The following is a 27,944-nucleotide window of genomic DNA, read 5'->3' as shown; positions in this document are numbered from 1 at the left end:
GTCTCTAATTATAGAACCACTAAAATCATTTTAGAAATGAGGGATTAAAACTCAGTAAAGCAATTTCTAGCAAGATCAATCTGAAAGAGGCAGCCCTGGAGCTGTACAGTCCCTGTGAGCAACCCACTGCGGTTGGGAGAGCTTGCGTGGTGTTTACCACGCACAGGAACCTGGAAATGACCAGAGCTTTGGGTCAAATCACTTGGAGGGGAGTGAAGTCCTATACCCCTAAATGTATCTGTTTACACTGTCCTAACATGGGTTCCGAAACAGCCAACTTTAACTAACAGTGAACACCACCCCAAGGTGGTCCTTGCTCTCTGGAAATCAAGATAATTATTCAGTCTGCTGGAGGCACAAACACTATGTAATTATTTCAGGTTACAAGAAAGTGGAAAGGGAGAAAGAGAATTTTTTTAAAAATTATTTCTAAAAACACAGAAGCGCTAGTTCATCCTCCTGCTTAGGGAACCAAAACAAATTTTTGCCACCACTTCAAGTCTTTTATACAAAGCTACCCTCTTCTAAAAAATTTAGTCATTGTCTCACATACATTTCAAGTGAAATTACCAAAGCTCAGCTTGGGGCAAAAATATTTTGCTTATCCAGTCCCCAGTCCAACAGTAGACTCCTTCCCTAATGCATGTGAATAACAAAAATCTGCATAGATAAGTCTTCAGGGTATGTAATTTCTCTACTGGTAGTATAAGAACATACTAGTTTAACCCACCTAAAACACAACTTTTACATACAATAGAGCCTAAATTAGTCAAAATATTAAAGGATTTAGAGTTCTGATTATTTAATTCTCTGACGTAAGTCATCAGAAAACAAATACCTTTTTCCAGCTTTGCTTGGGATTAAAACTCTTCCTACATCTCCAAACTCTTTGTCCTGCCTTTTAACCAGCAGGGTTTAGGCAACATAATCAAATATAGCTTTGCGATCCCAGGTCACGACTCCAAGCTGCACTTTATTCAATGGAAGTTAACTAACTCTTGCACAATATTGTCAAAGTCTCTACATCCTTCTCAGTTATGGGTCACAACCTCATTGATACTGTACAAGAAGGCATTTCTTTTTTAAAAGATCTAAATTTATTGAGTACATAGCAAGATCTTCCCCCCACCCCGCCCGTCAATGACAGTGTTGTTGTGACGCAGTTAGGTAAGTATCATAGTTACAAGATGGTTACATCTAACAAAAAATAAGACCCATACTTGATTTTGAAAGGTGGAGAATTTTAACTTTAAAAACACTGAAATCAAATAGTTTCCACATATAGTTCATTTAAAATGTTTCTAGGACTAGTACAGGGGTGGTGACTCAAATTCAGGACAGAACAGTAAATTTAGTTTACATCAATGTTCCAAAGGAAGTTGAGGTAAAGATATGGTTTGGAATGACTTACAGAGATCACAGAAGGACTGATCCACTGCGCTGACAAAAATATATTCTCTGAAAAAAAGTACTCCTGTCCTTAATTCAGATGCCAATTTCATAGTAAGTAAATATAATTCGCTCTTAAACTTATGCTCTAAATTTTTAACAATTTGAATTACATATTTTTCTTTTGCTCAGGTATCCAAAAACCTTTGGTAACATTAGTTTGACTCATTTAAATGTGAAGAATTTAGTCAATCTCCTAACATTTCTATTTCTTGAACCATTTGAGTTTTGTGACAGATATCCTACCTTTTCTCACAAGTGAGGAAGTCCGCTACCAAATGCGCAAAAGTATTCACTGGCCACAAGCAGTTAAAAATGATGTTTTTTTTTTTTTTTTTTTTAAAAACTAGGTTTGTTTTTACACTACTTAGTGAGCTTCCTTATCCAGAATGTTAATAAAATGATTTATATTTTATTTTTGCTTTAAGCATATTAAAATGCCTTTTTCACTTTCTAAACCACATACACAAAGAAACTGCTGCACTCAGATTGTTGTACTCAGATTTGATGGTTAATATAATCAGGTTAATATGTTAAAAAGAACTTGACACAGAAATTATTAATGAGTAGAACAAGGTCACTACTTCTGAGCTGAGGTCACTTACAAAGAATGCACAAATGAAATTAAGGTTGACTTTTATTTACTTGACTATCTTCTTACATTGGATTCCTTGGGCAACATATCTTTAAACATTTAAAACCCTGTTTACAAGGAGGCTCTGAAAGAATCTTCAAACCATTATGCCCCTAATTGAATTCCCCAGGAGTCCAGTAAACTCAGAGGAATAAAGAAAAATCATAACATTTGCTAAATCATCTCAAAACATATTTCACTGCAAGGTTACATGACCTGTTTTTTGAGGTTCAAAGATGAATAAAAAATTACTGAATGCTTCATTATTTAGACTAAAATCAAAAAGTTTTACCTATTAGTGGTAAGCTAATTAAATCAGCCCAGGGTTAACCTTCCTCGAAGAGAAATCTGACAACAAACAATAACATTTTACACTGCATGTGATCCCTTCCCGGAGTATAAAAGTTCTCCGGAGGAGGAAAGGATCTTTAACCAAAAAACAATTATTCACAGTAAAGGTATGAGAGAGAGAGCTGACAAAAATGTGGTAGTCCCCAGGGAAAGCATTATTTTATCTGTGAATTCAGAACAAACTCAAGCAGAAGGAGGGAAAGCAAAAGTTTTTTAGCAACCAATTAAGTTTATTACCATGCCTGCTCTTCCCACTTCGAATTTTACTTTAAAGTGAGCTTTTATGATCTTTTTACTCATAGTTCCCTTGTATGCTCCTGTGTGTTGTGAGTACTAAGCAAAAACATGTGGTTCTGAGCATTTCCAAAGAACGTCGAATCCCTCTCCACTTACCTGGCTTGTATGTTATTCCAGGGGGGAAGAGGAATCCCTGTTGGGCAGCCGCAGCTGCTGCCAGGGTCCGCTGGTCATGTGGAAAAATTGGGATCATGAGCGGAGGCATGTGACCCTGAACCTGCTAAACAGAAGAGAGCCTATGATCAGACAGGGAGCAAATGTATGCCAAGAAGAATTTGTTTTTCACCTCTGGTGGTGTGCTGGTACCCACACAGCCACCCACCTCTAACCTCATTCCAAACCTGCAATCTGAGAAAATTCAGTCACAATCCGCCAAATCCCTTTCTTAGATGCCATTAGCATACCAAAGACATAACTTCATTGTGAATTTGCCTCATCCCTGCTTCCACCAAACTGCAGTCAACGATTTTTTTTTCGTGTGACTTTTCCTCTTTTATTTTTTTTCTTTTAAACAAAAAACTAGAAGAAATAAGTTTGGTTCTAGTCCTACACTGTGTGATGTTGAGAGGTTTTGCCCTTTCACCTGTTTTGCATTCCGTGCTTCATTCTGAATATAGCATTTAGTATCCGTGGTCAGAAAATAATGTCTAATTGTTATATACTCTAAAAGCTGTATCTCCCCAGTTTAGGTATCTTATTTCAAAGCCTCACGGCATTATGTTAAACATATAGCTCTTCAGATTTAAGGCTACTACATCTTGGCTCCCAATTAAACTAATATTCTTTGCCATACACACCTCGATGAAACATATAAATTGCTTGTCTGGCTAAGCAGTTTTACAGCTTTATGCGCTACCATGTAGCTCAGTAATTATGGAGTTGTATTCAGAGAGCATTTCAAAATAAATCCTACTTTATCAAATTTCATTTGACCTCAATAAATGTATCAAAGAGCACAAAAATGCAAAATATAAAAATCTTTACTCTATATCAGTATTTGGATTCCATATAAAGAAAATAAAAGCTATGACAGAATCATGCTTGTGAAAATTACATTTTAATTCCTAGCTCCCCTGTTTGCTCTATGCATGCTGCCCTGATTCTAGGATAGCATGACAGGAATGTTTTGTCCTGGCTTTTAGGGCACAATTTTATAGACTGAATGCAGGACTTTTCTTATTTAACGATCAAAACTGTGGTGCATCAACAGAAATGATCTTTAAGTTCAAACAGGGAGTTTAGCCTTTTCTCTAATATAAAGGGGTTACATTATATCCTATTTAAGATACAAACTTTTACCAGTGTTTCCACCAATCCCAAACCCTTCCCCTGTTTAAATTCCTAAATCTTCTATTTAGGCAAAATTCCATATGCTAGCTGATGATCTTTTTTAAATAGCACCAACTTGCCATATCCTGTCCCTATTCCCTCCACAACCAGAGACACAGTGCAAAAATGCTTTTGTGTGGGTCTAAGGGGTTTCATTTACCAACAGTTTTTCTCTAGGGAAAGACCTAAGATGTGGGTTAATAAAGGGCAAGCAAAAAATAAACACTTTACAGTATTTTTCTGAATTCATTTCTCAGGAAAATCAACTTATAATAAAAAGGTCTTTGTGCAATTACTACCTTGCCAGTGGGGCGTGAAAGAAACTAGCTTTGAGCAGCTATTTCTGCCATTTTAGCTGAGGTAAGCCCAAGTTTTGTACATTAGAGTACAAGCTTAGCCTGCTTAAATTGGAGCTGATCCCCTAGTGCCCAGGTCTTGCCTTTAACCCTGAAGAAAAGCACTGGGTTTGCTGCTCAAGTCCAGCTTGTTGTGACCTGAAACAAACTTGAAATGGCAGAGATGAGGCACTGTTCTAAACCAGAAAATGAAACACCTTATTTTGGGGTGGGTGACAATTGTTCAGTGCAAAAGTGCATCAAAGGAAATCATTTCATTTTCCTCTAGTAATATGGCCCCAGCAAGTACCTAGAATACAGCACAGATGGCTCACGCTCTAAAGAAGGGGAACAAGAAAGTGAGAAGTCTGGCCATCATATTTCTTTATTCTTTCACTTCACGTTTACTATACTGCTATTATCTGTCAGGGATCTTGAGAAGTAGCAGAAGAAAGTAGAATATTTAGCTTGGCAGAGAATAGATACAAGATTATCTCCAAATATTTATAAGATCGATGTGTAGAAGAAGGATCAGACTAAGACGGAGTAGCGACAGAGCATAGAATGAGGTTCAAAAGGAAGAAATTTTAGGGAAGTTGAATGTGAAGAAGAATTTTCTAGTAAGAAGTTATTCTGCAATCACTCTGATCAAAGAGATAGTGTATGTCCTTGCCCTAGAGGTGGTCAAGTAAAAGGTGGATACCACCATATGTTAGAGATGTTTTAAAGTAGACACACAACTCAAAAACTGATTGGATAATAAACTTTACAGTCTTTCTAACTTTATAATTCTATAGCTCTTTAAAGGTCAACAGTAAAAGGATTACCATTCCCTTATTCAGTCATTCATCACACATTTATTGAGAACTTACTATGTGCCCACAAAAGCTTTGCTGGAAAACAAATCAGAGCTAAGATCTATATATTCTTTTTTGGCGTCTGCTGTGTGATATTGAACAGTTACTTAACCTTTCTAAGTCTATTTCGTTATGTAAAAACTGAAGCTAATTATACTATCTTCCATGATTATTCTGAAGATTAAATAGACAATAAGAGTAAAGCTTGTGGCATAGTGCCTTCCATAACAGTAATGTATTGTCACAGTATATGTTAGATTCTTGTTGTTTTCTTGTATAGTTTGCATACTCAGGACTATAAAATTATCAAATTACTGATAAAATGAGAAAGAGCTGATCTTACCCAAAACACTACCTCAAGAAAGAAAGCATGAGCCAACCAAATAATTCAGTTTGACAGGCAGAGGCTTTGTCATGTTGAGCAGACAACATGCCTCACAGAGCACTATCCCATCCCAAGAACCTAGAAAAACATGAAAAAGAAGCGGTGGGATTACAAGGATCATTTGATGATATATTTTGGGCTCTTCTGTGTTATTAAACAGCAGCTTAGAATGAAAACAATTTATTTTTATATTGATTGCCCATGCTTTTCAGATTGTGAAACAATTAAGGAAGTCTTGAATCTCAGTGTCTGAAGTTACTTCTCTTATAACTGTCCATGTTCATGAGGTAACTAGCCAAACTATCTAGGGTCTTTTCTGATGCCAAAAGACTGTAGGTATTTCATATTGACATAAACTATAAGAATTTAGAAGAGTTCCTTTCGCCCGTCACACTCTAAACGAAAAGATATATCAGAAACATTCAAAGCTACAAGTCTAGAAGCTGTTCAGTAAGTTGAGAAACAAAGTAAATAAGGAGGAGGACAGAAGACTTTGTGAAGCAATAATAATGATAGAAACATAGAGTTGGAGTGGAGCTTAGAGATGCTCTAACCTAGAAGTCCTCCGTGTACCTGACCAGCAATATCAGAAATATCTGAGGACTTTTTACAAAAGCTAATGTTTGGACTCCACCCCATACCTTCTGAATCACAACCTCTGGGGTTGGGTCCAACAATCTAAATTTTAGACTAAAATATAACCTAGAACAGTGATTCTTAAACTTTAGTGTGCAATAGAATCATCCCAAAGGCTTGTTAAAACTCATTGCTTAGTCTCCCTGTCCCTTCAAAATCTTTGAACTAGTAGACCTGAGGTGGGAGCCTGAGAGTGCACATTTTTAACAAGTTCCCAAGTGGAGTTGCTGCTATTGGTCGAGGGACCAAGCCCTGAGAATCACTTATCTAATCCAAAGCTCATGATATACACATGGGATCAGGCGGCTAGAGAAGGTACAAGATGCAAGCCTAAAGTTACAGTGCCCATGAGAGCTGCTTATAGAGTCCAGAAATGCTGATCACCCTGCTCAGTGCTTTCTCCATTACATCAGATGATAGAAAAGAGAGAAATCACTTGGGCACACTCTCTGAGCAGAGAAAATCTGGAAGTCTTCAACTGAAAATAGTTTTGTGTTTCAGAGGCATATTGTTGGAGTTCGGATACTATGAATGTCGTTCAATTTTAAATAAGGTCCTTGCTACCTTTTTCTTCTTTATTTATTTATATTCTTTTAGAGACAAATTATCGCTGTCACCCAGGCTAGAGTGCAGTGGCATGATCATAGCTCACTGTAACCTCAAATTCCTGGGCTCAAGCGATTTTCCTACCTCAGCGCATTGAGTAACTAAGACTACAGATGTACGCCACCAGGTTCACCTAATTTTTCTTTTGCGGGGGAAGAGACAGATTCTAATCAAGTTGCCCAGGCTGATCTCAAACTCGTGGACTCAAGTGGTCCTCCCATCTTGCCTCCCAAAGTTCCAGGATTATAGGCCTGAGCCACCACACTCAGCCCCTTTCTCTTATTTGTATCCAGAACACACTTGATCTTAATATCTACCACCATTAATCCCAATAGTTTATTACAATACATTCATTTGCAATTATCATTTAGTTCCAAATGATAAAATTGCCCTTAATTTATTTTAAGTAAAACAATAATGTGAAAATTCAAAGTGCCCTTTATTAAAGAGAAGCCAGAATATCCAAAAGCTAGTCATACTCTAAGCTGAGAGGAGAAGAAGTTTTTCTTAGCTCTAACTATGGAAGCAATAATAGTACCGATGGTGATAATAATAATTACAGTAGCTAATATTTTTCAGTGTTTTCTATATGTCAAGCACTGGAAAAGTGATTTATATCCCCTTTTTTTTCCTTCTTTTTTAAAAAGATGTGAGGTACAATTCAGGATTAGGTATACAAATGTTCATTATGCAGATACCCTTGCTGATGAGATGTGCCCCTCCCTCCCCTGGCAGTTTCCCTCAACTGCCAATCCTGACCCCAACCCTCCTACTCCCGGCACATCCCTAATCCTCAAAACCCTGTAGGGTACTTACTGCTATTATCCTTAGTTATTCAATAAGAAAGTCAAAGCCATGAGAGGGTAAGTAACTTCATCAATTAAAAAGTGATAGAACTCAGTTCTTTGTGGTAGAGCCAGGATTCAAGTCCAGGTATGTTAGGGTCAAAGTTTGTGCTTTAAGGTACCATACTATATTAAGTAGGAAGCCATCTCTTGAAAAACAGATCTAACCAAGATAAGAAATATAATTCTTTGTGAAAACAATGATTTGACTGATAGTTTTATAAATATAATTGTAGATTTACATGTTGTAATAAATATACAGAGAGATAGCATGTTTCCCCCAATGGTAATGTCGCACATCTATAGTACAACATCATAACCAGGGAACTGACACATTGATATAATCCAACAGTCTTATTCAAATTCCCCCGATATGTTGAGGGAATTATGTCTTAAAATTTAGCAAGGGCAATGAGAGTCTACGAATACCTCCAAATACTATCCTTTGTAGAATACTCACCAGTATGACCCAATGCAAGTGATATAGCAGAAGGTATAAATTAAGCAACAATTACCCACTGTTATAGCTTCCCATTTGTTGGTGGCCACACAAGAATCACATAAGTATCTGAAATATTTTCCTCCTATGGAAGTTGATAATTAAGGTCACTGCACTGAGTGACAGTACTTAGGGCAGGTAAAGAATTATGAAGATACAGGAAAGGCCCACTCTGCTCTGAAGAATGAGATCCTGCCTTTCCTCTTCCTTCCCATCATCCTATTTTCCCATTTGGTGACATGCCAGGAAAGGCAGTCACATTAGAAACAGTAACTTCCAAAAATATTTTACCAAGGAACTAAAAAATAATAGAATTCCCCTAACTCCATCAAAGAGTGACCAGTCTCCACATGTCTTTTCCAAGAAGTTATCAAAATTTCAAGTAGCATCTTTTTTCTTGAAAGTGTAACTTTGCCTAAGCATGAATTCAGAGATTCTTTAATGATCCTATAGATGAAGAAGTAAAACTGATTTTGTTAGTACAAAGAGTGAAACTTGATGCGGTCAAAATATATTTCTGAGCATGAAAAGTGCATTATTTTTATTGCTTTGGAAGTAAGCACTATTTGGCCAGGTATGTAACTTGAATGACTAACAAGAAACCAGAAACCCCATCACGGGTAAAGCTTAGTGCATCATGAAAGGAATAAACTATCTACCCCAAAGCACAACTGTCCATTAATTCTTAACTTCCACAATCCCTAACCAAAGTATTTCCCTTTTGGAGAGGGTGGGGAACAGATTCTTGATCAAATAGGCTACATGCCCAGAAATTTTAATTGCTAGGGTGTTCCTCGAGTCTTTCAGAGAATCAAGACAGCAGCAGATGTGTGTGAAACACTTAGGTTCTGTCTCTTCCAATTCGTAAAACAGCATTGTTGCATCAACACTTATTCCCTTTGTTTTCTCTGTGCTAAGTTGTTGATGATGCCATTTTTTGCCATCTGCCCCAGAGCTTCATTAAAGATACATGAATGGGCTAACTGGCCTGATATCTTGTGAGGAACAGGTGCTATTGTTTGTCCCTGAAGACTTGCAGTAAAGATATGACTCAGAATACTTGAGAAAGAGCATCTGCAGCAGTCAGTCAGAGAGTAACTTGGCAGAGACCTGGCTACGTGCTAATATGCAAACAGAGTGACACTCAGGGGGGCTCATTTTCTCTTTTGGAAGATTATTTAACTTTTGTCGGTCATGGGCAATACATATTTGTACTGAAAATCATGTGCATATTAATGTCTACTACTGAGGTAAAGACAGTGAACAAATGAGGAGTTTTTAAATGCATTGTTTCTAGAATATCATTCCTTATGTGGTTTAATTGAAGAAAGCATCTTTAAACTGCTGAAAGGAATGTTTCCAATGTGTGTATATCATATCAGAGAGGAAGGGAAAGATAGAAATATAAAACACAGAGATCAAGAATGAGACACACACACACACACACACACAGAGATGGGGTGTAGAAAGACAGATACAGGGAGGGGGTCAATTTTCTTAATGGCTATATTATTTATTGCAAAAAAAGATTGACTTGTTTGCATAAACTGTTACTACTGTAAAATCTATAGCATTGATAGCAAAAGAAATAAAGGCTCTAAGAAACCTTGTATCAAAAACCATTAAGGTCAGTCAAGTATCTTCTTATTGCCAAAAAGTGCATGTCAAGCCACAGTATATGGACCTTAATTAATTCTGGAGAGTTATGAGGAAAAAGGACATATTTGGTAGAATAAATTCATGCCTTAACAGAGACCCTTTTAGTTTCTAATTTTTTTGTTAAAATCTGTCTAAAATGTTAAGTCTCTCCTTTGCAGTGGTCAACATATATTGAGCTTCTCTTGGTTGGTCATAGTCTAAGGAACACAAAGGAGTTTTAAATTATATATGCACTGTCAACCTGGCTATTCACTAATTGCTGCAATAGAATCATCTCTCAGAAAAACAAGATAAAAAAATTAGTGTCCTGAATGGCTTATGATATTTACATATCTTTTTTTATCTTTCTCTTTTTACTTTCTCTTTTCTTTTCTTTCTTTTTTATTTTTTTAGACAGGGGTCTCACTATGTTGCCCATGCTGGTATCTAACTCTTGGTCTCAAGTGATCCTCCTATCTCAGCCTCCTGAGTAGCTAGGATTATAGAGACAAGCCATTGCACTTGGCCCAGTTTATGTCTCGTTACTCTCATCACAGGGATAAGAATGTAACAGGTATTTTGTATTAACTGGTCAATGGTTGAGAACCAACCACCAAGGACCTAAAAGTCAGTCTTCTCACTACCAGTTTCCACAGGGTAATGTTAATGCAATTACAAAAGGTACTGAGCTGTAAGAGTTATCATTCCATAAGAGAACTTAAGAATTACTTTAAATACATCCTCATATAACCTTGTTTTTTAAAATTTGTCTTATTTAGCAAATATCTGCCTACTATAGCTAATGGAGTAAATCAGATCCTTCTAGAGAATCTAGCTAGCTCCAACCAGAGAATATTCAAACTAAAATTGCATCAGGAATTAATTTAGGACACACATTTTCTAGGACATTTGAGAAAAGAGTCTGTCTTCCCAGATGTTTTCCATCAGCCAATGGATATACATTGGATTCTGCTTTGTTTGCTTCTGTTTATTTATTTATTATTGGAAGGATATATTCTCTCTCTCTCTCTCTCTCTCTCTGTATTCCCTTGCTCAATTACCACCAGAAACTATACAAAACACTTTGTAACCATTGTTAATATTCATTTTTAATGTAATGCAATGTCTTCCTAGAATTTTGCACACTACTGCTAGCACTCTTCAAAATTCTCATTAAACGGCTAAGAAAACTCCAGAACAACTAGAACAAACTTAAGATATTACAGTTTATAAGCATTCTTTGAAAAACTCAGGCTTTGGTGTTTCAAAGTCATATGGTTTAGATAGAACATTAATAACTTTACATTTATATCTATTTTTCTGTATATATATTACACTTCAATAAAAAGTTAATTTAAAGAAGGAGAAAACAACTGCATTAGCTTACTTCTCTTTTCTAATTTAGATTATTAAACATGCCTAACAAAATATCTGAAATATTCACAGAAGAAATGGAAAGGATATATCTTGTCACTAGCTTCACTACGGCACTATCTTCACTGTCACTAGCTTCACTACGGCACTATCTTCACTACCAAACATGTAAACAAAGCAATTTTATTTGCTGGGTAGGTTCTTTAAGATAGATATTTAAAATCCACTTCACAGTCAAGCACTTTCCAGCTCCCTTCATTGGTTACACAGGAAATAAATGATCTTTGTGATTAAGAACACAGCCTGTAATCCCGCGCCTTGGGAGGCTGAGGTGAGTGGATTGCCTGAGCCCACGGGTTCAAGATCTGCCTGGGCAACTTGGTGAGACCTCATCTCTACAATAAATCAAAAAAATTAGCCGGGCGTGATAGCGCGCTCCTGTAGTTCCAGCTACTTGGAAGGCTGAGGCGGAAGGATCGCAGGAGCCCAGCAGGTGGAGGCTGCGGTGGCCGGGAGCGGCCACTGCACTCCAGTCTGGGCGACAGAGTGAGACTCCAACTCAAAAAAAAAAAAAAAAGGAACACAATGACTCGAGCAGGTCGATGGCACATGTTTTAAAAATATTCTGTAAGTATACATTCAGAGAGAGATGCTAATAACCTTGAAGAGTCAATTCTGTTCTTTCTGTTAACATCTCTTTTTATATTCTCAACATACTGATATACAACTCTATTTGCATTTTTTAAATGGACAAATATCTCTTTAATCTACAGGATCACTAGTCAAACGTCATTACTTGTACATGTTCTGTTTAATTTTGAATTTTCAAATAAAATAATATGATTTTAGCACTAACATAATTTTAATTCCTAGCATCTCTTACCTGTTTTTTATTCCATGAAATGAAGAGCTCAACACATCTACAATTACCACTTAGTCTCCTGAGAAACATGTTACTCCATAAGAGAAGGCAGATTTGCCTGTCTCAATTCAACTCTTCAATAATTACTTATTGGGAATCTATTGTGATATTCCTGATTCTGTGCTAGGTACTAGGAATATAAAAATATCCATAGCCTTATTTTATCAGGAAAGGGTGTTAGATTGGTTTTCACTGACATATTAGTACGAATTATACAGTTTGTCAGCTTACTTTGAAATAAGGTCAACAGAGAAAGAAAAGTTTTGCTTAAAAAGAAAACTAAACTACAGCAAAAATTTCATTAAGTATCACTCTATAGTCTTTCCATGGTCTATATACCAGAAAAATTTTAAGACTATTTATAAAGATATAAGTCAGATCACTTATAAAATGGATGATAAATGTTAATTAAATGTGTTTAAATTATCTTACTATGTTTTAAGAAACTCTCACCAGGAGGGAAATAGAATATCCTGGCCATAAAGAAATTAATAAAACATGTTATGCAAAAGTAAAATTTATGATTCATTTGGAATTAGGTATCTACTACCTTTCAATCCATACAAATGCATAATCTTGTCAATTAAATATTATTGTTAAGGTCTAGTAGTATGTTAAAATCACTTTAAAGTGCAACTAAGGAAAATTCATGTGTGTTTATTACTCCTTAAGGATCTATTAGTGGGTATTTTATTCAGATTCGTGCTGTAAAATCTGCATAAACTCAGCATATTGTTATCCCCATGTGTGCATTTGTTTGGTTAAAGCAGAACAGCAAATCTCAATTTTTGCAACTTCTGGAAAAGTCAAGAGAACTAAAACAGTCTTAATTTTAATCAGATACAAACAGTTATCACTACAGAAGTGAAGAGTTGACTATTATGCAAATAGTCACAGTTAGTGGTCACCAGGCCATCACAGAAGACTGAGCTAGTCAATTACTTTAGATATTTCCAAAGACTAGTGAAGATGAATGTTTCTTATTCCACCCTGTCTTATTTCCAGAGAAGTACGAAACATATTAGAGACTAATGATTGTTGTTCCTAAATGGAAACCCCATTAAATACACAATGATCAAAGTGTTTTGCAAAGATGAAATTGTTTTTTCAAATTTTGTACAAATGCCATTTAAATATGGTGACATTTGTGAAGAATGTGAAATTCCTTTCTGTGTAACAATCAAATTCAGATATAAACCTTTCATAAACTTTTGACCTGTAATGAAGGCAATCTGGCTTTACCCCTGAAGTATTTTATACAACCTTATTCTGTTAGCAATGACCAGAGTTCAATTATTAAATTCCTCATCCAGAAATGCAGGTTTACATCTTAAGCTACAGGTCTTGTTAAAATTATGCACAGGCAACTTAAAGGCAAGGACGTTGACCCTCCCCAGGGCTCAGTAAAAGACCTTGAATAGAATAGGGTCTCAACAAATATTTGTTACATAAATGCATTAAAGAACTTTAATTCTATGTTATTTAAAAACTAAGCTACAACAATTCTGATGATTTTTTTTTTAACTTGCTGAATCAATTCAAAATCCCTTCACCATTTACAATTCTCAAATTGAGGTAACAGGAATACAGCTCTGCTCTAAATGTATTTCTTCATAGTGATTTTTTTGGGGGTGGGGGGGTCAGGCCATGGTCTAACTTTGAAGTTTACTAGTTGGTAAGAAGATACAAAAATTGACTTTATTCATTTATTTCAAGATTTTTTTAATGACTGAGTATTCCTATTACATCTATTGAAATTCCTCTATAGGATAATTTAGAGATGACTCTAAGCTTCTTCAACAATTTAATCATCATCAATTATAATCCCTACTGACAGAAATGATAAGATGTTCTCACCAGAAAAGCCAAGAATACAATTTTCCAGAATAATAATATAAAAAATATTTGTTATGTCACAGAAAGCTCATTATGCAATATAAAATGAATGACAGAAAAATATTTAAGCATCAGCTATCATGAAAAGCAGAAACAGTTTCATTGTGCAAGAAGCCCTGGGAAACATACCATGGAAACTCTGAACAAAACATAAATAAGATGTCTAAGACATTGACGGCTGAGACTCAGTCATGGCAAAATGACCTTCTGTGGAGGGTCAGTGAGAGATGGTGCCTGCATATGTGATGGGAGCAGGGACGTGAAGTAAGGTAATATTTATAAAAATTGGAACTGAGGAAAGGCATAAACAGTGACTGTAACCACAGTCAAATCTAGTCTTTTTAGAGCAAAAGCTAATGACACGCACTGTACCATCATTTTGGAGTGTAACCTGCAGCCCCTGTCCCACCCTCAACATGCACATCTCATACACACTCACACACTCCTACACCTGCCATCCAACTCACTAGACAAGTAAGTTGTCACTGAAGATGATTGCAAGGATAATCTAACATGCTGATTTTTAAAAAGCAATTTTCTTTATTTTTGTACTTTTATTTAGTATTATATTCATATTAAATAACTTAGATACAATAAAGAGATGTCCCTTTTTGGGGGCGGTTGAAGTCTCACTCTGTCACCCAGATTGGAGTGCAGTGGCCGCTTCTGGCCACCGCAGCCTCGACCTGCTGGGCTCCGGCGATCCTTCCGCCTCAGCCTTCCAAGTAGCCGGAATTACAGGCATGCGCTACCACGCCCGGCTGATTTTTTGATTTATTGTTGAGATGAGGTCTTGCTGCCCAGGCGGGTCTCGAACCCGCGGGCTCAGGCAATCCACTCACCTCAGCCTCCCAAAGGCACGGGATTACATGCTGAGCCACCGAGCCCGGCTGAGATGTCCCTATTTAAAAAGGTAAGGTCACAACTGCCTAGCTCAGGTTGTCCCTCCACAAAATGTTCTTGACGTAACCCTCAAGCCTCTTTCCCTATGACCCTTTACCATTACGTGATCTTTCTCCTTTGGCTTTCAATAGCTTCTAAGTCTGTGTTCATGCCACTTTTTTCACCACACAGAATTATCTTTTTTCTCTTCTTTGCCTTTCCAAACCTGACCTACCCTTCAAGGTTCAGCCCAAATTCAACCCTTCTATGAAAATTCCCCTAAACATAACTTTCTTTTCCTCTGTCAATATTTGCATTGTATATACTGTGGTGAATCATTTAATGGTTTTCCTATGTGGATACATAAATTTATTAAAAGTGCTTATTTTAATATTTGACACTATTCTTGGCACTGGGTATATGCAGAATACAATATTTCCTGCCATCATCTTCTTGAGAAGACAGACGTCAAATAAATGCACACATGTATGTGTGTGTATACATATATTCGTGTATACACATATACAATGAACAAATATGTATAAATAATGACAAATGTCAGTTGATAATAGGTATTATGAGGCAAATAAAGATAATCAGATAGAGTATGAGAGGTGAAGGACAGAAAGTTGGAGGTAGGATATAGGAGGTAGAGAGGACTCCCTTGGATAAGGATGGTCAAGGAAGGCTTCTCTGAGGAGAATGGCCCGAGGAAATGTTGGAAGAAAAGCAACTCTGGCAGAGGACACGTGAGTGCAAAGGTCCTGAAGCAGTAATGACTCGAATGAGGGGCTAGTAAGGCCAGAGCAGAATGAGCAGAGAGAGTAGTGAGGGAAACACTAGAAAGTCAAGTAGAGGTCAGATCATTTAGGACCTCATAGAGCACAGGAAGAAAGTTCGATTTTATTGTGCATGTGGACAGTCACTGAAGGGTTTAAGAGAGAATAGTGGCCAGGCACAGTGGCTCAAGTCTGTAATCCCAGCACTTTGGGAGGCCAAGGTGAAAGGATTGCCTGAGCTCAAGGGTTCAAGACCAGCCTGGGCAACTTGGTGAGACGTCATCTCTACATTAAATCGAGAAAAATGAGCCAAGCATGGTGGCACATGCCTGTAGTTCCAGCTACTTGGAACTCAACAATATATTTTAAAAATTAGCTAGGCATGGTAGCACATATTTGTATTTTCGGCTACTTGGAAGGGTGAGGCAGAAGGATCCCCTGAGCCCAACAGGTCGAGGCTGTGGTGGCCATGAGCATGCCACTGCACTCCAGTCTAGGTAACAGAGTGAAACAGTGACTCAAAAAAAAAAAAAAAAAGAGAGAGAGCGAGAATAATGGCATAAAACCTAACTTAAGTTCATAAAGATCACTATGTTTGCTGGGAAGAAAACTGACTACAATACAGCAAGAATGAAAGCAGAAAGACTAGACTAGTTTAGAAACTGCCTCAATAGTCCCCAGATGGTGATAACAGTGGCCCTTTTCCATCTTACATATCCTCTCTGCTCAAGTAGAAGGAAAGCATCTTGCATATAGAATAAAAATATGCTTTAATATGCTACTAAGACAGTGCCTCCAAATATCTCAGGCAAAGAGCAAATATCTAGTTGGTTGATTGATGGATTGATTGATTAACTAAAATATGATCTGTCCAATGATTCCATATGAGACAGAAGCACATCATTTTCAAACACTTGTACTTTTAATTCCTGTAGGGTAGAAGAGTATAAGAAATTAAAATCTACTTAGCTACTGCTATATCATTGTAGTTCTTTTCCCCAATATTATATCTTTTAATGAAATATTAGGCAGCAGAGAAGCTTATTGCCAGAAACTAAAAGTATGAATTCTTAATTCAGTCTCTGTGTAAGAAGTATAGAAATATACAAAATAATTCAAGTTACCCACCAACTTTCCTATGGGAAAAAATAATCAACTGTCAGTAGAGATGAAAAGTTTAAAAACGCAATATATACAAACTGGCTCAAGTACTGGTTAAATAAAACTTTTCTTGCTTTTTTTTTGGTAGTTGAGACTAATGTCTTATTTGTCAAATAAAATTGTGAGGACACATGAGTGCAAAGGTCCTGAAGCAGTAATGATACTTACAATGTATAGCCAAATGTTGCAGTAATTCACCTCTCTTGACACACCTACTGTTACAAAGAATAATAGACCAATAGCATTGTTTAGGGATAATTAGCAATAACTCAATGCAATCAGTAACTCAATGCAATGACACTGAAAAGAAACTCAAGTCCAAAGGGAAGTGTAAAGATGCTAGTCTACTCAGTTCAAGAGAAAAAAGTAATCAGAATTCAAAATGAAACATAAATACATTGATTTTTCCCATATTCTTAAAGAAATCCTAATAAATTATGAGGTTCTTTTATCCTCTATTTTAAAATATGCATTTCTTACTTTTGCCCACCAAAATCACAGTATACATTGCCCTTGATGACTTCTCTACCATGATTCTTCATGGTGGGCAAAGAAAGAGAAGTATTATATGTCTTGGATTTAAAGGTAGACAATGTGAATGTTATCTAATCGTTTGTACAACAAAAAAACAAAGGTATTACTAGGCAGGTTTACCTTAAGCACAAGATTTTCAGAAAAGAAAAAAAAATGAAAGGAAAGAAAGAAAACTAAAGAAAGAAAAGAAGGAAGAAAGGAACAGAGCAAGCAAGCAAGGATAATGCCATTGTTTGTTGTTGTTTATCTGTTTTTTAGCGCCATCTAGTATATCCACGATGTTGACTCAATTACTGCCCATGCTGCCTCTTACACTTCAGGAAATGCAAACTCCAAAACTCAGCATTACACTTATACTTACCTTGTAAACACTTTGGAAGAACCAAAATGCTATATATATAAAGCTCCTTGCAAAATAGAAGTGTTATAAATACTTTAAGTAAAAATTTAACTGTAAAACATTTAATTAAATTAAGACATATATGTTCATTTTTAAACTTAAGAACTCATAGATTACTTTAAATTGAAGAATTAACTGAAGATTGAAAAATTGTAGATTTAGATGCCTAACCTAGTATAAACATAAAGACCAACCTACCCATTAGTTATTCCTGACTTAGGGCCTCTGAATAATACTACAATAACTTAAACAGATAGATATATATTTTCTCCAAACCAAGTCTACCAATTTTGAGACAGTTCAACTTAGCTTTATAAATTTCTGTGGATAAAATAAAAAGAAAGAAAGAGAGAAAAGGAATTCTGGCCTCCAACCCTCCCAAAAGAAAGACACTTATTTGAGTGAAATTATTTAACTCTTATTTCTATTATTCTCTACCTTTCCATTCCCCAATAGCTATAGTGATTACTGTATTTTTCTAATTCAAAATTAGGATACAGTTTACATTTTTTGTTAGTCACATGGCAAAGCATCGATCCATAGGTTTCAATTTTTGACATTAGGCAGTTTGTGCCACAACTTGAATTCCTAAATGAGTAGTTATGAATCTGTGAACAAGCATTTTCCATAGCCCCAATATCACATTCACAATGATCTAGACTGTGATGATCAAAACTATTGACCTTTTTTTTTTTTTAGTTCTACATGACAATTCCAAGAAATGAATAAAACAAAGCCCAGATTGACTCTCTTTAACTCTTCTTGATTCAACAATAAAAGAGGCTGGCTTAGCTCCTTTAATACTGCACTATAACTGTAGTTTCCATGGTAGAATAAGGAGTTGAATCTACATAGAAATTATCAGTCAATAACAATAGGTCTTTGTCCAGCTGTGACTACTTCCCTGCTCTACAACCAGTCCTTATCTGGCTCAGGAAATGCCTGTTTTAACTGACAGGTAGGAGATTAAATCTACAGCTGCTGAAACACAATCTCAGGTCTGTTAGATAGGCTTTCATTGAAAAGCACTACAAACACATAATTTGTTTATGTTGTACCAGCAATCTCTGACAAAGCAGACTGTCTAGCTGAGACAAATGTGGTTAAACCCATTTATTGTATTATTTCTGCTACACAGAACAAGCTCTTAAAACACAGAAACTAGACAAGGCACAAAGCTCTAGCTGTCTAAAGAAATCAAGAATAGATGACTTCTTGTTACCCTAGCCCTTTTTATACAGAAAGCATGTTCACCCTGGAAAACATCTATTCCAATTTCTCTTTTAAGTGGGTGGTTCAATTATGTTTATGCTTTCAGTTTTTAAAGTTTCTTTTGTTCCTGCCAGCATAAACAGGCATAAAATCACCTAATCACTGAATATCTCCAGACTTAAGAACATGATGAATATTTATAGCAAGAGCTATATCACCCCCTCAAAAAATACCCATAATGATAAATTCTGATGTCAATCCATCCTCTTTCAATATTTATTGCAAATTCTTATAATATTATTTGATTTCTTTATTTTACTTGATGAAAAAATAGCTTTGCAACTCAAAGAATATGAATAGCAGTTTCTTTAAAATTAAGGAGTTATGCACAGGGATACCTAACTGTATAAAATAAATGTTAAGACGAGAGTTTTTAACAATAACAACAGAGGCTGCTAGCAAAGTGATCATAAATTCCAAATTAATAATAGTAACTAGAAGTAGAATTTTTTTTATTTTTTATCTAAACTCTATTTTTCAGGAATACTTACTCACCTCTAACAGGCATTCTAAATATACTGTACACACATAAACTGTAAAATTAGTAATAAGTAAAGGTTGAAGCCTTTACCTACATATATGAAATCCTAAAAGTTATAATCGATAATAATGAAACAATAGATGGTACACAATATTGTTTTAAAATAAGAAAACACATGCTATAATTTAAACTTTTCAAAAATTTTAGGAAGATAGGCATAATAAACATAAAGATTACAAAACTGTATTTGAAACATGGCCAAAAAAAAGTATTGTTACCCACTCCCAAACATGTCTAAAATCTTATTTTATTTTTCCCCAATCATCATCATAAAACAGGAAAGTGAGAAAATAATCTTCCAAGTCAGAACATATGTGCTACTCAGAACTCTGAGTTAGTCTTAAAATACAGAAAGTATGTAATAAACTAGCTGAATCCATGGGGTCTCCCTCAAACAGCATGGATAATGAGAGAAATCCATAATAGACGTAAACAAACCCAGAAAGATGTCTAGACCCCACATCATTATGTATGATATATGCCCAAGATATATGGGCATACATTTGAATGTTCAAATTCAAACTTGGCTTCTATTAGACTGATTCAGTCACAGCATGGGGTTTCTTTAATAAACAAACCTTACTGTTAGAAAATATTGGGGACTCAAATCATGTATTATGTCCCAGCTAGTTAAAGATGTGGTGCTCTAATGTCCTATGTCCCTTGAAGCTTTCTTACAACAGACTGTAAATAACAAAGGAAAACTACACCCTGGAAAAACATATAGAAGTTTAGATTTTTTGTATTACAAGTTGAGAGCAGATACTACACAAAACTAACATTTCAACATATGCTCAAGAGAAAATTTACATTTCCCATTAAAAAATTAGAAATGGGCTTAACAATGTGGACCTTGGTTTATATCTTCCATGACTCTTAAGGATGCTTGATACATTCATACAAAAGACATAATGATGATTATTTATCTCATTACAATAAGTTATTTTCCATGTTTGACAAATACACTTATGTATGATATACATATACTTAGCTCACTTTAGAATCACAGACTTTTAGAACTGAAATAGTTTTTAAAAGCCATTTTCCACATATCTTTTCAGCATTAATTCCAGACAAGTAACTTTTAATAAGCATAAGTCCAGATTGAAATGACTTTCCAAGGTCACAAAACTTGAGAATGACTAAGCCAAAGCTGAAAATAAGGTCTTTAGTCCCCAAGTTTACTAATTTCACAAAGTCCGGTTGTCAGGGATAGACAGGATTTAGAGACTAGGTAATCTTGTGATTCTTACCTGGACAAAGAGCTCTAATGAACTTTTCCAGAAATATATATGCTGTCTCCCACTATTGTTTAGGTCTAACCACCACATCTTACAGAAGAAAAACATGAGGCACATAAGAATAATGTGACTTTCCAGTGGTGACATAACTAGTTAAAATCTGCTAAATTGTGACTAGCTCTGTTAATTCCACATTCAGAAATTTTCATTTTTATTTCCCCGATTTTCTTTTAGTCTCCCTTAAAGTAGAACTTAAATACAAACATGCCCTTTCTAAATAGGCCCCTTCACCAACTTTAGTCTACATATGTTTTATTAAATATCATGTGAAGAGAATAAAATCAAATCTCACTTCCAGAAAGATATCTAACAAAAATTGAGATACAGTGACTCTGATAATTGCCTCTCTTCTTATTTTTCCCCACTTCACCCACCACAAGTTTGTATACCTATGAAATACATTAAATCGATCATATGTTACTATTTTTTAATGTATCAGACCATAAACTCTGAGAACAGAATCATAATTTCTTTCTTCATATTCCTGAGAACATACAGAGCTTTACGAAGATAACTTTTAACAAAATATACATTGAGTTATTTTCCTAAGGGTCAGGGTGCTAGTTTTAAGAAGCATAGAAATGGGCAGACTAAATAGAATGCAATACTATATAAAAAGGACAGCACATTATGACCAAGGGGGTCTATTTTGAGAATGCAAGGTTGGTTTAACATTTGAAAAAAAATCAATCAATATAATTCATCATAATAAGAGAATGAAGGAATAAAAATATCAGATCATTCTAGTAGGTACAGAAGAAACATTTTCAAAAAATTAAAAATTAACACCCATTCATGATAACAAACATAAAAGCTTTCAGCAAACTTGAATAGAAGGAAGCTTCCTCAATCTGATTAAAAGTATATTTGAAAAACTTACAGCTAACATCATATTTAATGGTGAAAAGCTCCATGCTTTCTACCTAAGATCAGACAGAACAGGTAATAATTCGTATTCTCACCACTTATGTTCAATATTGCCCTGGATTTCCCAGCCAATGCAACAAGCAAAGGGAAAAAAAATAAAATGCAGTGTGGAAAAAAGTGAAAATACTTTTACCTGCAGAAAATATGATAATGATTATAAAGATCTTAATAATTTTTTTAAAGTGACCAGAACTAATAACTAAATTAAATAAGAAAAGTCACAACATCAAAGATCAACAACGAAAATCAGTTGGCTTTCTATATACTAGTAATAGACAATTAGAAAAAGAACATCTTTTAAGTTGAATGTGGTGGCTCACATCTGTAATCCCAGCACTTTGGAGGCAGAGGCAAGAAGATTGCCTGAGCCCAGGGGTTCAAGACCAGCCAACTTGATGAGACCTCATCTCCACAATAAATTTTTAAAAAATTAGTGGAGTGTGGTGGCCCACAACTGTAGTTCCAGCTACTTGGAAGGCTGAGGCGTAAGGATTGCCTGAGCCCAGCAGGTCGAGGCTGTGGTGGCCGTGAGCATGCCACTGCACTCCAGTCTGGGCAACAGAATGAGACTCCCCCTTTAAAAAAAAAAAAAGGAAATTTTTTAAAACTCTGTTTACATTAGCATAAAACTAAGACACTTGGAAAAATTTAACCAAAGCATATAAGACCTCTACACTGAAAACTATAAAACTCTGTAAGGATAATGTGCAGCATGAGGACTATGGTTAATGTGATATTGTATACTGAAAATTTGCTAAGAGTTTAGAGTCTTGGTGTTCTTACCACCCAAAAAAGTAATTGTAGAAGGTGATGGATAAGTACTTTCACTATATCTATTCATATCAAAACAGTTTGTTATACACCTTAAATATACACATTTTTTAATTGCAACAAAAATTTAAAACATAAAAATAAATGGAGAAATGTATCATATTCATAGAATGGAAGACTCGATATAATTAACATATTGATCAAATTGATCTATAGATTCAACACAACCCAAGTCAAAATCTCAGCAGGATATTTTGAAGGTAGTATCAAACTGACTCTAAATTTTACATGGAAAAAATAGTCAAAAGAAACTTGAAAAAGAACAAAGTTAGCAAACTATAGTAAAATTTCAAGACTTGGTATAATATCATCTAATTTAGGATGGTTTGGTATAAGATTGGACATGTAAATCAGTGGAACAGGTCAGGCAGAGTGGCTCATACCTGTAATCCCAGCACTTTGGGAGGCTGAGGCAGGACGATAGCTTAAGCCCAGACATTTGAGACTGGGCAACATAGTGAAATCCCATCTCTACAAAAAAATTAAAAAATTAGCAGGGCATGGTTGCACGTGTCTGTATTCCCAGTTACTGGAGAGGCTAAGACAGAAGGATACTCTAAGTTCAGGAGGTGAAAGTTGCAGTGAGCCGTGATTGTGCCACTGCACTCCAGCCTAGTGAGACACCAACTCAAAAAAAAAGAATCAGTGGAATAGAATACAGAGTTCAGAAATAGATCCACACTTACTTGGTCAATTAATTTTCATAATGATGCCCAGATAAATCAATGGAAAAGAAGATTTTGCTTTAAATGGATATATGTATGGGAAAAATGAGCCCAGGCTTTTATCTTACACCATACACAAACTTTAACTCAACATAGATTAAGACCTAAACATAAGTGTTAAAACTAGAAACTATCTAGAATAAAATATAGGAGAAAATCTCTGCAACGTTGTATTAGGCAAATATTTTAAAACAACATAAGCATGAATCAGAAAAGAAAGAAAATGAAAGAATAAGTTTCAACAAAATTATATACTTTGCTCTTTAAAGACACAGTTAAAAAGCTAAGTCACAAACTGAGAGAAAATATTTGCCAAATAAAATAAAGTACTTCCATCTTGAATATTTTAAAAAGCTGTTACAACTTAATAATGAGTCAAATTAATAAAAAGGGGTTTAAATAATTGGAGAGAAAATTCACAAAAGAAAATATATGTGTGGCCAACAAGTACCTAAGAGGGTACTCAACATCACCAGTCAGCTAAGAAATGAAAACCAAAACCACAAGATAACCCTAAAATCCACTAGAATGGTAAAAATTCAGGATTCATAATATCAGGTATTGGCAAGGATGCAGAACAACTGAACTCTCATACACTGCTGGTAGGAATTAAAAATGATACAGCCACCTTCTTATACAGTAATTTTTAGGTAGTTAAGCACAATCTCCATATAGTTTAGCAATCAATCAACTCTTATTATTTACACACAAAAAATGCAAACATGTGTCTACATAAAGACTTACAACATATTTCCTAATAGCCAACAGTTGAAATCAGCTCAATGTCCATTAACTGGTGAATGGCTAAGTCACAGTCAGTCTATTCTATGGAATACGAGTTAGCAACGTAAATTAGCAAAATGCTGATACACACAACATGAAAAAATCTGAAACACATTATGCCGAATGAAAGAAGTCTAACATAAAAGACTATGCAGTGTATGAGTCCATTTACATGAAATTTCAGAAAACGTGGAAATATAGTTGACATCAGATAGATGAATGGGCCTGGGGTTAAAATAGATGAACCTTATTGTATGCAATTTATACATCAGTAAAGCAAGAAAACTCTCTTTTAAAAAGTAGAAAATTTCAAAATTTTCCTGTCAAGTAGGCATTAGTTTCCCATTATTACTATCTTATTTTAAAGATGTGGGGTACAAGTTAGGGTTAGGTATATAAGTGATCATTGTACAGGTGAAGTTTGGGCTTTCCATTGATCCTCACTTCACCTGGTTTGGGGTCAGGTACCCTTATTAACGTTATGTGCCCCCCCTTCCCCTAGCAATGATCTGCTACTGCCAAACTCTTTCATGTAGTATTATGATAAACGTTCAGGGTGCACTTATAAGTGAGAACATGTGGTACTCAGTTCTTTGTTTCTGTGATAGATCACTGATGATGGATTTAGATACACTCTAAATCTATCCACACTGCTGCAAAGTCCATGATTTTGTCCTTCTTTAAGTCTGTGTAATATTCTATCGTGTATACGTACCACATTTTTTTTTATCCATCCATTTTCAATGGGCAGCATGTTGGTTCCATGTTTTTGATATTGTAAATAGTGTTGCAATAAATATGCATGCGCAGGTATCTTTTTTGTAGAATGATTTGAGTTCCTCCGGGCATATTCCCAGAAGGAGGAATGCTGGGCCATATGGAAGGTCGATTTTAAGATCTTTTAGAAATCACCACATTGTTTTCCACAGAGGGTGTACTAATTTACACTCCCACCAACAGTGTAGAAGTATTCCCTTTTTTCCACATCCTCGCCAGCATCTGTTGTTTTTTGTTATTAATGATCATCCTGACTGGAGTTAGGTGGTATCTCGGTGTGGTTTTGATTTGCATTTCTTTGATGATTAGTAAGGCTGAGCATTTTTTCATGTATCAAGTTGGCTGCTTGCATACCTTCTTTTGAGTAATGTCTATTCATATCTCTTTCCCACTTTTTAATAGGGCTGTTTGTTTTTCTTCCTTTTGGTATATTTGAGTTTCTTGTAGATCCTGGATGTTAGGCCTTTGTCAGATACACAGTTGGCAAATATTTTTTCCCATTTTGTGAACTGTCTCTCTACTCTCTTGATGGTTTCACCTCAAATTATAAGAATCTTAGAAAATGCGGGAGACACTGTTACAGACATTGGAATAGGCAACCAAATCCTGATCAAAACCCCAAAAACCCAGGCCATAAGAGATAAGATAGAAAAGTGGGACCTCATCAAATTGAAAAGTTTCTACTTTCCCACTTTACAGATAATATAACTAAAATTAAGAAATGTGATGTAATTATCCCAACTAGCTAGTAAGTGACATGAGCCAGAAATCAGACCTACATTTTCTACAGCCTATACTCTTTCCAAAATTTTACAGCTGTTGTCCTAAAAAACAAAAACAAACAAACAAAAAAACACTTCTCTTTATTCTTAGGAAGAAGTTGACATGGGGAAAACTAAAATTCTACTCTAGCATTAAACAGAAAAAGAGTTCCAGTGGGAAGTCCAGTGGGTCAAACCTGTGGCCCTCCTGAGCTATTGGGTTGCCCGTTTTTTGGTTTCATTTACACTAACTTGTCACAAGGACAGCCTTGTCCTATTTGCTGTTAACTTGGAAAGAAAAGCAATTTTATATCACAAAGACATCCAAATTCACCAGGTACTGCAAACCTAAGTACCCTATCCCTTTGTCCCATGAGCTAATCTCCCAAAATGGTATGATACTAGCATTTGAATGAACAAACAAAAGTAGACAGATTTCTCTCCTTTTTTATAGTGAAAAGCACATTATTCATTCAGAGACTGTTATGATATGGTAAAATAAGCCCTGAAATAAGTGAACTGAAGTTAAGAGATCCAGGTCAGACCTAGCAATTTATAAGTAACAAATTGCTTAACTTCAGATTTCTTATTTAAAAAGGTTGTTGTGAAAAGAAAATTATGTAAAGTGCTCAGCGCATAGTAGATGCTATCTACTGAATTTAAATGTGACCATTTCAAAATAGTTCTGCTCTGTTAAACAAAGGGGCACACCCTCTTCTGAAGAGCATTACAGAATCATGGTGCAGGTGTGCGTACGTCTGCATCTGTATGTTGGAGTGTGTTCGTCATGCTCTCTCTCCCTAGAGATTCATTATGCCCTGAAGGAAAGAATGGCCCTACCCCACTGTCACTGTTGTTTTCTAGAGAATGTGTTTTGGGGTGGTGGGTGTATATGCCCTGACAATCACCAAAGCATCTTTGTAAGAGTAAGTAGGAGAAAAACTCTGAGAAGCACAGCTGGATCTAACCTATCCTATAAAGGTTTTCTATTTTTAAAAAATGAGTAAAGAAGAATCTTGCAAAACAGAAAGAACAATATTTCCATTAAAATATCTAAGGAAGGCTTCTGGGCGTGGTGCCTCATGCCTGTAATCACAGCACTTTGGGAGGTAGAGGCAAGAGAACTGCCTGAGCCTAGGGGTTCAAGACCAGCCTAGACAACCTGTCAAGTTCTTGACTCTACAATAAATCAAAAAATTAGCTGAGTGTGGTGGTGTGTGCCTATGGTTCCAACTACTTGGAAGGCTGAAGCAGAAGAATCGCCCAAGCCCAGCAGGTCAAGGCTGTAGTGGCCATGAGCTTGCCACTACACTCCAGCCTGGGTGACATAGTAAGATTCTGACTTAAAAATAAAAAAACCTAAAACATCTAAGGAAGTTTAACAGTAGAGATTCTGAATTATTTTATCAGGCACAAAAATAAGAGGGACAGACTGAAGACCCAAGAACAGATGCTAATCTAATGTGAGATTTATGACATTATAACATCATCATCATGTTATTATACTGTTTTAAGCCACTATGATAATTACATGAGTGATGATAATAATGATAATAGGAATAAAGCTTGCAATGTGCCAGGTACTTTCTCAACTGTTTAACATGCATTACCACATTTAATTCTCAAAACATCTTCATGAGGTACTGTTACTTTCCCCATTTTGCAGATGAGGCACAGAAAAACTTGGCAGCTTGCCTCAGGGTCTGGTGACTGATAAGTGGAGGGTCCAGGATTTGAATCCAGGCTGTGTAGCTCCAGAATTCTCCTCTTAACTAATGTGCCATTATTGCCTGATGGTGCAGAGGGTTTCAAGAGGAAAGTGAGAAAGTCTTGGAAACCTTCTTGGAAAGAGTGCATATAGTTTGAATTAGAATTAGTATAGGCATATTCATATTTCATTTTATTGTGCTTTGTTTTATTACATTTTGCAGATAATGCTTTTTTTTTTTTTCAAATTCAAGATTTGTGGTAACCCTGAATCAAGCAAGACCATCGGCACATTTTTTCCAACAGCATGTACTCACTTTGCGTCTCTGTGTCATTTTGGTAATTCTCACAATATTTCTAATTTTTCATTATAATTATATCTATTATGATAGTATCTGATCAATGATATTTGATGTTACTATAGTAATTATTTTGGGACACCACGAACCATGCACATATAAGGCAATAAATACTGCATGTGTTCTGATTGTTCCACTGACCAGCTGTTCT

General features: G+C 35.7%; 1 protein-coding gene across 1 annotated transcript in view; it reads right to left on the bottom strand.

The window, feature by feature from the left end:
* The window catches only part of LOC103251230 (transcription factor SOX-6), a gene marked incomplete at both ends in the record, with an annotated part of 307,315 nt that overhangs the window by 85,307 nt on the left and 194,064 nt on the right, over window positions 1–27,944 (bottom strand). The window contains one exon of the mRNA XM_008049817.2: window positions 2,828–2,948. Within this exon, the coding sequence (XP_008048008.2) occupies window positions 2,828–2,948 (121 nt within the window). The remainder of the gene's footprint in view (window positions 1–2,827; window positions 2,949–27,944) is intronic.

The sequence above is a fragment of the Carlito syrichta genome, unplaced genomic scaffold (genome assembly GCF_000164805.1).
Source record: "Carlito syrichta isolate Samal-C Ts95f unplaced genomic scaffold, Tarsius_syrichta-2.0.1 Scaffold137424, whole genome shotgun sequence".
NCBI classification, from domain to species: Eukaryota; Metazoa; Chordata; class Mammalia; order Primates; family Tarsiidae; genus Carlito; species Carlito syrichta.
This window is presented reverse-complemented; position numbering and strand designations above follow the sequence as displayed.